This window comes from Dama dama, chromosome 13 (genome assembly GCF_033118175.1).
Source record: "Dama dama isolate Ldn47 chromosome 13, ASM3311817v1, whole genome shotgun sequence".
Taxonomy (NCBI): Eukaryota; Metazoa; Chordata; class Mammalia; order Artiodactyla; family Cervidae; genus Dama; species Dama dama.
This window is the reverse complement of record NC_083693.1, coordinates 63,723,015-63,735,570: the sequence shown is the minus strand read 5'-3', so window position 1 is coordinate 63,735,570 and position 12,556 is coordinate 63,723,015. Positions and strand designations below refer to the sequence as shown.

The window sequence follows — 12,556 nt, the reverse complement described above, 5'->3', positions numbered from 1 at the left end:
CATACATATGTGTATATTTATATAGTATGTATATATATTTATATATATTTTTAAATACATATCAATACATATGTATTTTGCTTTAGCCATTCTAATAGGTGTATAGTGATATTCAATTATGTATTTAATCTGCATGTGCCAAATAACTAATGAATTGAACATATTTTGGGGGGCTTATTTGCCATTTGGTGAGTTAACCAAATTTTTTCAAGTTCTTCATATGTTCTGATATAACTCTTTTATCAGATATACAGTTTACAAATATTTTCTTTCAGGCTTGTATTTTTAATCTCTTAAGAATGCTCTTTGTAGATCAGAGATTTAATTTTGATGAAGTCTAATTTATCAGTTTTTTTTTCCTATGGATTTTACTTTTGGCATCATAGCTAAGAAATCTTTGCCTGCCCCACATAAAAGCTCTCCTACATTTACCTCTAGAAGTTTATGGTTCTAGGTTTTGTATTTAGGCCTAAGACTGAATTTAAGTTAATTTTTGCACATTATATGGACTGAGGTAAATATGGGGGAAATATGGATATCCATTAACTCCTATACCCTTGTCATAAAAACTATTTTGTCTCCACTGAGTTGCTATTTCTATCCTTTACCAAAGCACACTTAATTACTTTAGCTTTATAAATAATAAGCTTATGAAAGTGAAAGTGAGGTCGCTCAGTCATGTCCGACTCTTTGTGACCCCATGGACTGTAGTCTACCATGATCCTCTGTCCATGGGATTTTCCAGTCAAGATTACTGGAGTGGGTTGCCATTTCCTTCTCCAGAAGATCTTCCTGACCCAGGGATTGAACCCAGGTCTACCCACATTGTAGGCAGACGCTTTACTGTCTGAGCTACCAGGGAACTAATAATAAGCTTACAGTGAGTAATATTATACCTTCAATGTTTTCCAATCTTTTTCTTTTGTTCCTTTAGTTCTTTTATCTCTCCATTGTAAATTTTACCATCAACTTGTTTAGTTCTGCAAACAATTCTGCAAAAAAAATTTTTTTTAATCAGAATTGCATTGAATTTATATATTTGTTAGGGAGAATTGACATCTTAACAATATTCAGCCTTCCAATCCATGGACTCTGTATATCTCTCCATTTATTTATATCTCCACTAATTTATTTCATCAGGGTTTTGTGGTTTTCAGTATAGAAATAGTGTGTATACTTTTTAAAAATTTATATCTAAGTATCTAAGTATTTCATGGGTTTGGTATTACTTCAAATGGTTATTTTTAGTATCTTAATATCCAATTGTTATTCATTGGATAGTTGAAAAAGCAAGAGAGTTCCAGATAAACATCTATTTCTGCTTTATTGACTATGCCAAAGCCTTTGATTATGTGGATCACAACAAACTATGGCAAATTCTTAAAGAGATGGGAATATCAGACCACCTGACCTGCCTCTTGAGAAATCTGTATGCAGGTCAGGAAGCAACAGTTAGAACTGGACATGGAACAACACACTGGTTCCAAATAGGAAAAGGAGTATGTCAAGGCTGTATATTGTCACCCTGCTTATTTAACTTATATGCAGAATACATCATGAGAAACACTGGGCTGGCTGAAGCACAAGCTGGAATCAAGATTTCTGGGAGAAATATCAATAACCTCAGATATGCAGATGACACCACCCTTATGGTAGAAAGTGAAAAACTAAAGAGCCTCTTGATGAAAGTGAAAGAGGAGAGTGAAAAGTTGGCTTAAAACTCAACATTCAGAAAACTAAGATCATGGCATCTGGTCTCATCACTTCATGGCAAATAGATGGGGAAACAATGGAAACAGTGGCTGACTTTATTCTGGGGGGCTCCAAAATCACTGCAGATGGTTATTGCAGCCATGAAATTAAAAGTCACTTGTTCCTTGGAAGAAAAATTATAACCAACCTAGACAGCATATTAAAAAGCAGAGACATTACTTTGTCAACAAAGGTCCGTCTAGTCAAGGCTATGGTTTTTCCAGTATGTATGGATGTGAGAGTTTTACTATAAAGAAAACTGAGTGCCAAAGAACTGATGCTTTTCAACTGCGATGCTGGAGAAGACCTTGAGAGTCCCTTGGACTGCAAGGAGATCCAACCAGTCCATCCTAAAGGAAATCAGTTGTGAATATTCACTGGAAGGACTGATGCTGAAGCTGAAACTCCAATACTGTGGCCACCTGATTTGAAGAACTGACTCACTGAAAAGACCCTGATACTGGGAAAGATTGAAGACTAGAGGAGAAGGGGATGACAGAGGATGAGATCGTTGGGTGGCATCACCAACTCAATGGACATGAGTTTGAGTAAACTCTGGGAATTGGTGATGGACAGGGAAGCCTGTCATGCTGCAGTCCATGGGGTCTCAAAGAGTTGGACACGACTGAGCAACTGAACTGATTGATAATATATAAATATATAAATGATTTTTGTAATGTGACCTTATAGTTTGCAAACTTTGCTAAATTTACTTATTAATTCAAGTAGCCTTTTGTATGGGGCTTCCCAGGTGGTGCTAGTGGTAAAGAGCCCACCTGCCAATGCAGGAGACAAGAGACACTGGTTCAATCCCTGAATTGGGAAGATCCCCTGGAGGAGGGCACAGGAACCCACTCCAGTATTCTTGCCTGGAGAATCCCATGGACAGAGGATCCTGATGGTCCATTGTGTTGCAAAAATCAGACACAACTGAAGTGACTTAGCACACATGCACAGCCTTTTATACTCTTTGGGATTTTCTACATGGATAATCATCCATCTAGAAATAGAGATAACTTCATTTCTTCCATTCTAATATGTATCCATTTTATTTATTTACATATTTATTTTCTAATGTACTTACTTCTTTATTTTTGCCTTATTGTACTGATGGGAACTCCAGCACAATGTTAAGTAGGAATGGTGAGAGAGGACATCCCTGCCTTGCTTTCAACTTTGGGAGAGAATATTCAACCTTTCCTCATTAGGTTAAGATGTTGTTATCTGTAGGTATTTTGTAGATGCTAAGGAAGTTTTTTATTAGGCTTTATTGGGCTAAGGAAGTTCCCTTCTATTCCTAATTTGCTGAGTTCATGAATTGGTGTTGACTTTTGTTAAATGCTCTTTCTGCATCTTTTGAGGTGATTATAAGGATTTTTTTCTTTCATCTCTTGATATGAAGGATTCCACTGATTTATGTTGAATTCTGAACCAGCCTTGAAATACTAAGATAAACAACTCTTAGTTATGATACATTATCCTTTTTGTGTATTGCTGGACTCATTTGGCTAGTGGGTTCTTGGAATTATCAGTCTGGAGTTTTATTTTCTTGTAATATTTTTATTTTGTTTTGGTATCTGGTAATGCTTTTTCACATGAGTTGCTCAGCTGTTTAGGATGCTGGGGCTGATGAACATTGGGGGCGGTGCTCAGCTTTAAGTTGAAAACCAAGGGTGCACAGAACTTTGGGAGAGGTCAAGGAAACCCAGCGCAGGTGATACCAGCCTTGAGTTCTTACTGAGCTTTAGGAACTTTAGAATCTTCATCGCCTTGGGGAAAGTTGCATGAGTCCCACAGGATCCTGTTGGCTCTTGAACCCCAGATATGGAAGCCAGAACACACGGGCTTAGACACCAAATCTCCAATCCTCTGTTCCCGATGACTTCAAGAATGTTTTTGACCAGAAAGCTGGTGACCCTACCAGAAAACCCAAGCTCTTGGTGAGTAGGAAAATATTCGCCAAGGTACACATGGTTTCCCAGCCACATACTTCTTTCGTTTCAAAGGTATTTTCACTTGGATTTCGAAATTGAAATGTTGTCTACTAAGGAGTTTCAGGAGGGCTTGTGTAAGAGACTGATAATATTGCATTCCTCTAGACAAAAGGCCTTATCTAGATCATTTTTATCATATTGGAATCTGTCTTCTAGGAAGCTTTTACTAGAAACTTGTTTCCACTTCTTGATTTTCTTTTTAATAATCATCTTTTGGTCTGAAGTACAAAGTTAAAAAAAATTTTTTTATCCAGAAACCTGTGCAGAAAGATGGGCTTCTAAGTTTTATGGTAGCCTCTTTGTTGGACAGTGTTTATGAGTAAGGAGTAATTTTATTGTTTCTGGGCTTGACAGCAGTTCTGGAACCAGCAAGGAACTCTTTGTCCATATTACTCCCTGGTAGGATTTGGCTCTGCTTGCCAGGTGGGGTCGTCTCCAGGACTTTAAGGGTAAAATATAACTGATTCCTAAAGAAGATATTTGGCAGATGCTGACAAGGGTGTTACGAGAAATTTTACCTTGCCTTGAAACATTCTGTTAAATAAAGGAGTTTGGGGGGTCATTAATTGTACAATTGCTAGAATGAAAATGATTTATGTGGTGATATTGGGACTGAGTTCTTGGTTTTGGGGTCTGCTTTACAAGTGGGTGAGTTCAAGTGGAAAAACAATGAACCTCATTCTAGAAAATACAGTATAGTGTTTTGCACAGAAGCTTCTTTGAAAGGGAGTCCTGGTTTAATTGCCAAAATGAAACACAGGAGGGCGCTGCCCAGAATCTCACAGGTGTTTGATTTGCTTGTTGTGATTTTTGAAATCCTGACTGGTAAGTATCTGGTCAGAAAGTAAATTTGCAAGCTTTCTAAAAAGGGAAATACATAAATAAATATGAGTTAAGCAGACTTCCCCCCTATATTATGTAAGAATTTTTATATGAAAGTGAAAGTCACTCAGTTGTGTCTGACTCTTTGTGATCCCATGGACTGTAGCCTGCCAGGCTCCTCTGTCTGTGGAATTCTCCAGGCAGGAATACTGGAGTTGGTTGCCGTTCCCTTCTCCGGGGGATCTTCCCAGCCCAGAGTTTGAACCCAGGTCTCTCCCATTGCCAGCAGGTTCTTTACCATCTGAGCTACCATGGAAGCCCATTAAATGTTTGGGATTCACCACCAGTGGAGATTTCTGGGTGTGGAGTTTTCTTTGTGTGGAGATTTTAACTACAAATTCAATTTCCTTAATAGATATGAAACTACTCAAAGTTTCTATTTATTCTGAAGTGAGTTTCAGCAGTTTGTATCTTTTAAGAAACCTGTTCATTTCATCTAAGTTGTTGAATTTATAACATAAAAGTTTTTGTGATGTTCTTTCATTAACCATGAAGAGTCTGTAGTGATGTGCCATATATCATCTCTAATATGAGTAATTTGCATCTTTTTTTCCTTCTTGATTAGTGTGGTATAAATTCATCAATTTTATTGATCCTTTCAAAGAAGCATCTTTAGATTTCATTGATTATGGCTATTGTTTTTCTATTCTTCATTTCATTGATTTTACTCTTTATATCATCCTTCTACTTCCTTGAGGTTCTATTTGCTATTTTTTTTCCATAGTTTCTTAAGTTGGGAATCTTTACATCAGGGGTTGACAAACTACAGTTTCCAGGCCAAATCTGGTCTGCTGCCTGCTTTGTAAATTAGCTTTATTGGAACACAGCCATGCTCATTTATTTATGTTTTCTATAGCTGCTTGTGTGTTACCATGGCAGAGTTGAAGTGTTGAGACAGAGACCATATGGCCCACAAAGACCTAAATATTTACTCTTTGACACTTTATAAGGCTGTTACTACTGCTTCAGATAACTGATTTGAGATCTTTCTTTTTTAATATAAATATTTTACTACTATATTTCTCTTCAGTACTGCTTTATCTGCATCTCATAAATTTTTGTATGTTGTGTTTTCATTTTCTTTCAGTTCAAAATATTTTCTAATTCCCCATGTCACTTTCCCTTTGACATGTTGTTATTTAGAAATCTGTTGTACAATGTCCATATATCTGTGAATGTTCCAAATATCTTTCTGTTACTGATTCTTCTTGGTTGACTCTATTATATTCTGAGAATATATTTTGTATCATCATTTGGTGAATCTTCCCTGTGCATTTGGAAAAAAAAGTACTTTGCTGGAGTGTTCTATTAAAGTTGATTGGATCAGTTGGTTGATAGTGTTATTCAGCTTTCTATATCCTCACTGATTTTGTCAGTTACTTAAAGAGGAGTGTTGAAGGAACCAGCTAAAGTTGTGTGGATTTATTTCTCCTTTCAATTTTATTAACTTTTTTTTGCCCAACCAGAGATTGAACTCAACTGGTGCCCTCAGCAGTGAAAGAGTCCTATCCACTGGACAACCAGGGAACTTCTGATATTCTAAATATTTTAATTAACCATGGTCTGCTTTCAAAAAGCATTACACAACTTCACTTGAAGTATTGCAATTTGCTTCTTACCAAGTTACAACAGCTCTCAAGAAAAATTATAATCTAAAATATTTTTCTCTGGGTTCATTACTCTGTTGATAAGATCACTTCATAATTCTTCTGTCCTTATTTTATCATCAAAATGTTTATAGTAAAACATATATAAGTGCAATCAAAATGATAGGGAAATAAAAGGTAATTGTTGTTAGTAATGTTCATATGGGTCTTCCCTGGTGGCTCAGATGGTAAAGAATCTGCCTGTAATGCAGGAGATCCAGGTTCGAATAGTCTTAAATGTCACCAACATGACGTACAAAAAAACCTAATTGCTTGCCTTTTGTTTTCAGATATTGCAACTGTAGAAGAATGGTTAGTAAGAATCACTTTACAATATGGATTAAATATTTATACCACTGAAGGAACACTACTGGATACTGTTCGAGGTAAATGCCAGTAGGTAAAAGTAAAGCAAAAGTGGTATTATTCTTTCAACAAATCTTGTAAACTATAATATGCTATACTCTGTGCTAAGTGCTAGAGATAGTTAAGAGATAATCATGACTCCAAGGGCTCACAATCTGATGAGGCAAAGATTTCAGTATACATGGGTAATTTTTAATAAAGTTCTGCAAAGTGTGCTTGCCATGCCCACCTCCAGGGGATCTTCCCAACCCAGGCATTGAACCCGCATCTCCCACATTGCAGGCAGATTCTTTACCATCTAAGTCATCAGGGAAGCCCAAGAATACTGGAATGGATAGTTTATCTCTTCTCCAGGGGATCTTCCCAACCCAGGAATCAAACTGGGGTCTCATGCATTGTAGGCAGATTCTTTACCATCTGAGCTACCAGGGAAGCCAATCCCAAAGAAGGGCAATGCCAAATAATGTTCAAACTACCACACAATTGTATTCATTTCACATGCTAGCAAAGAACTGCTCAAAATCCTTCAAGCTAGGCTTCAGCAGTATGTGAACTGAGAAGTTCCAGATGTACAAACTGGATTTAGAAAAGGCAGAGGAACCAGAGATCAAATTGCCAACATCTATTGGATCATAGAAAAAGCTAGAGAATTCCAGAAAAAAAACATCTACTTCTGCTTCATTGACTCTGCTAAAGCCTTTGACTGTGTAGATTGTGACAAACTGTGGAAAATTCTTCAAGAGATAGGAATACCAGACCACCTTACCTGCCTCCTGAAAAATCTGTATGCAGGTCAAGAAGCAACAGTTAGGACCAGACATGGAACAACAGAGTGGTTCCAAATTGGGAAAAGAGTGTGTCAAGGCTGTATATTGTCACCCTGCTTATTTAACTTAAATGCAGAGTGCATCATGAGAAATGCCAGATTGGATGAATCACAAACTAGAATCAAGATTTCCAGGAGAAATATCAATAACCTCAGATATACAGATGACACCACTCTTATGGCAGAAAGTGAAGAAGAACTAAAGAGCCTCTTGATGAAAGTGAAAGAGGAGAGTGAAAAAATTGGTTTAAAGCTCAACATTCAGAAAAGTAAGATCATGGCATCCGGTCCCATCACTTCATGGCAAATAGATGGGGAAAGAGTGGAAACAGAGTGGCTGACTTTATTTTTCTGGGCTCCAAAATCACTGCAAATGGTTACTGCAGCTATGAAATTAAAAGATGCTTGCTCCTTGGAAGAAAAGCAATGGCAAACCTAGACAGCATATTAAAAAGCAGAGACATTACTTTGCCAACAAAAGTCCATCTAGTCAAAGCTATGGTTTTTCCAATAGTCATGCATGGATGTGAGAGTTGGACTATAAAGAAAGCTGAGTGCCAAAGAACTGATGCTTTTGAACTGTGGTGTTGGAGAAGACTCTTGAGAGTCCCTTGGACTTCAGGGAGATCCAGCCAGTCAATCCTAAAGGAAATCAGTTGTGAATATTTATTGGAAGGACTGAAGCTGAAGCTGAAACTCCAATACTTTGGCAAAGAACCGACTTATTGGAAAAGACCCTGACGCTGGGAAAGATTGAAGGCAGGAGGAGAAGGAAATGATAGACAATGAGATGGTTGGATGGCATCACCAACACAACAGACATGAGTCTGAGTGGGCTCCGGGAGTTGGTTATGGACAGGGAGGCCTGGCGTGCTACAGTCCATGGGGTCTCAAAGAGTCTGAAACAACTGAGTGACTGAACTGAACTGATAGTGCTATTGTTGTTCAGTCACTAAGTCATGTCTGTCTCTTGGTAACTCTATTGTATACAGGAAAAAACCTCAGTCTTGGATTTTGTATTTATCCTCGTTTTCCTCACCTTCCCTTTTCATGTTTATTCTTTTGCTCCCACTTTGATACAGTGCTATGTAGAATGCAGAATGACAGTGAAAGTGTTAGTTGCTCAATTGTTTCTGACTCTTTGTGACCCTGTGGACTGTAGCCCACCAGGCTCCTCTGTCCATGGAATTCTCCAGGCAAAAATACTGGAGTGGGTTGCTATTTCCTACTCCAGGGGATCTTCTTGACCTAGGGATTGAACACAGGTCTCCTGCATTGTAGGCAGATTCTTTACCCTCTGAGCCACCAGGGAAGCCCAGAGTAAAAGTAAATAAATATTTCATCTTATGGAAAGAGTCACCTGGGTAGCTTTAAGAAAAGTAATGATGATTCGGGGCCAAGATGAAGCAGGAAGACCCTGAGCTCACCTCCTCCCATAGGCACACCAAAATTACAACTACTTACAGAGTAACTATCTATGGAATGAACAGAAGGCTAGCAGAAAAGATTTCCCACAAGTAAACATTTAAAGAAGGAACCACAACAAGATGAGTAGGAGCGGGGGTAGAGTCACTATAGAGCCAAAATGTGGGCAACCCACAAATGGAAGGATAATCACAATTGCAGAGGTCTTCCCTAAGGAGCAAGGTGTCCAAACCCCACATTGGGCTCCCTAGACTGATGTACAGAGAAGACAAGCTCCCAGAACATCTGGCTTTGAAGCCCAGGGCAGCTCGTGTGCGGGAGAGCCAGAGGATTGTAGGAAACAGAGACTCTGCTCTTAAAGGACACACACCAAACTCACATGCTCCCAGTCCCAATGCAGAGGCAGTAACCAGGAAAGAACCTCTGTCAGACCTACTTGAGCTATCATCAAAGTTAAGAGATTATCAACTTTAAATAATCATGTATGAGCAAAGTGGTAATAAATACATACCTATCAATAATTTTACTCTAAATGGACTAAATACTCCAATCAAAAGACAAGTGGCTGAATGGATTAAAAAAAAACAAGAATTAAAATTGCTAAAATGACCATGCCACCCAAAGCAATTTACAGATTCAATGCAATCACTGTCAAAATACCAATGGCATTCTTCACAGAACTAGAACAAATCATTTAGAAATTTGTAAGGAAACACAGAAGACCCTAAATAGCCAAAACAATCCTGAGAAAGAAGAGCAAAGCTAAAGGTATAACGCTCCTTGATTTTAAATTGTACTACAAAGCTATAGTAACTAAAACTCTGGTACTGGCACAAAAATCAGACACATAGGTCAGTGGAAAGGAAGAGAGCCCAAAAATGAACCCACACTTCTATGGTGAATGAATCTATGACAAAGGAGGCAAGAAGTACAGTGCAGGGAAAGAAAACTTCTTCAGTAATTAGTTTTGGCAAAACTGGAAAGCTACAGGCAGAAGAATCAAACTGGACTACTTTCTCACACCATATTCAAAAGTAATTAAAAAATGGACTGAAGACTTAATGTGAGACCTTGAACTATAAAACTCCTAGAGGAAAATGGAGGCAGTACACTCTTGGGTATCAGCTTACAAAATATTTATTTTGATCTTCCTCTTCACACAAAGGAAACAAATAACAAATGGGACTTCATCAAACTAAAAGGCTTTTGCAGGGTTAAGGAAATTATCAACAAAACAAAAAGGCCACCTACTGAGTGGGAGAGGATATATGCAAACAATATATCAGATAAGAGGCTAACATCCAAAATATACAAAGAACCCATATAAAAACAACCTTATTTTTAAAATGGGCAGAAAAACTAAACAGACATTTTTCCATTGAAGACAGGCAGATGGCTGACACGCACTTGAAAAGATGCTCAGCATCACTAATCATCAGGGAATGCAAATAAAAAGCACAATGAGCTACTCCCTCACCTGTCAGAACGACTGTTATCAAAAAGTCAACAAATAACAAGTGTTGGTGAGGATGTGGAGAAAAGGACTCTTGTGCCCTCTCGGTGGGAATGTAAACTGGTGCAGCCACTGTGGAAAATTAAAAGTTCTTAAAGTTTCCAGTTACAGAAAGGAGATTCATCTGTTTGAGGAACTGAGAGGAAGCCAGTGTTGTGGGAGCACAGTAGATGACAGAGTGGTGTGTAATGAGCTTAGACAGATGGGCAGAGGTCACAGTAAAGTGTGGATTTTATTCTTATCATAATGAAAAGCCACTGAAGTGTTTTAAGCAGGAGAGTGATACTGATTTGTTCTTTTTAAAAGTATCACTTTAGCTGCCACGTAGAGAACTGACTCTTGAGGGCAGATGGCAAGAATGGAATGAAGGAAATTGGTGGACAGCTGTTGCCACTTTCCACACAGGAGATGGTCTGGAGTACTTGGGATGAGCAGTGGAGACAGTCAGAAATCACAGTGTTCAGGATCCAGTTTGAAAGTAGAGCTGATATGACCTCCAGGTGGAATGGGGATGAAGGAAACAGATACTAAGGATGAATCCTAGATTTCTTACTTGAGCAATCAAGTAGATGACAGTATCATTTACTGAGATGCTGAAGATGTGGGGAGAAAACACTGGGAAGTGGCAGTAAGTATTAAGGCTATAGTTACAGCTGGGAATCTTTATTCATTACTAAATTCAAAAGCGATGTTGAAAAGTATTATCTTTACTTCCTAGTCTTTGATTCACAGCTCAGACCACTTCACTAAAATTGCTGTTAATCCCAATCACCAGTCACCTTCACATCAGTCACTTTTCTCTTTCCTTTATAGCTTTTCACCAGTCAAGGCTTTTAATCACGCCTTCATTCCTAAAACACTTAAAATACAGTACATCAGTAAAGAGGCATTTTCAAGTCAATGGAGTCATGTTCCAGATGCAAGTTCAAATCTCCCTGCCCTCTGAGATATGGTCATTAATTGTCTGTACACACATGCTACAACCTAGAAAGTCAGCCGCCTTGCCCCAGATTTCTTTGAATTTCAGAATGAATTAATTTGGTTATAAATTGAGTCTCTTTTCCTTCTTGCTACACTATGTCAGCCTAGATGGAAACTTAGTTCCTTTTCTTACTTTGCCCAAACTGAAATATATACTAAGTTTTTGGTTTTATAGCAGACTTTACTGAAAATTTGATGAGGAGATTCATGTTGCAGAAATATAAACAGCTATGCAGTGACAGTATCTCTGTTCTTAAAAGTCCTTTGACTATTTTTGAAATTCAGACAGCAGTACTCTGTCAAACTGTCCTGGCTTACTTTTTATATTCTCTCTTTTTTTTTTTTTTCAGAAAAATAAATTCTCCCATTTCTCATGCTTTAAACTTTGACTTTGTCCAGCTCCAACCCTTTGTATATCTACAAATAGATTGCTGGATTGAAGGGCTGGAAATGTCTTGCCTCTGACTGGTTTTTGCTGTTAGTCTGTCCCTGACTCCTTGGTATCTTCCAGAAATCCCTCTAAGTGTCTTGGCCACTGATGACAACTTTCCCCATTCTCTGTTGCTGTTCCAGATTTATTCTCATTTATATATATATCTCCTGCTGTCTCTATGGGATTGGGAAAGTGAACAGAAAGGAAATGTGGGGCCTTTCAAAGCAGAAGTTATTCTCTAAGTTATAAATGTGCAAACCCTGTGATCCAACAATTCCATTTCTAGGGATAGATCCTGTGGCCAATTGTATTTCCCAAAGATGTTCAAAACAGTATCTCCCACATCACATGCTCTTCTGCTGTATGACCTTGCCAGGCCCCCTTCAAGGAAATTAACCTTCATTCCTCAATGCTTTGGAAAATAAGAATCAACCTACTTTTAACTGATGAAAAATGAGGTGATACACCCGTTTTTTTAAACAATGGAATAGTTCCTTTACATGATTTCTTTAACCCCTTAAAAGAAAGAAATAATGAATTGTTTAAGAAATGGAAGTCAAAACTACAATAAGGTACCTTCTCATTGGTCAGAATGGTGTAGAGAGAATCCAAATTGCTCAGTCATGTCCAACTCTGTGACCACATGGACTATAGCCTGCCAGGCTCTTCTGTCCATGGAATTCTCCAGGCAAGAATACTGGAGTGGGTAGCCATTCCCTTCTCCAGGAGATCTTCCTG

General features: G+C 38.1%; 1 protein-coding gene across 1 annotated transcript in view; it reads left to right on the top strand.

Moving 5' to 3' along the window:
- CATSPERB (cation channel sperm associated auxiliary subunit beta) overlaps positions 1–12,556 on the top strand; it is a 115,765-nt gene that overhangs the window by 17,943 nt on the left and 85,266 nt on the right. Inside the window, exon 5 of the mRNA XM_061159685.1 lies at positions 6,565–6,660. Coding sequence (XP_061015668.1) covers positions 6,565–6,660 — 96 coding nt within the window. The remainder of the gene's footprint in view (positions 1–6,564; positions 6,661–12,556) is intronic.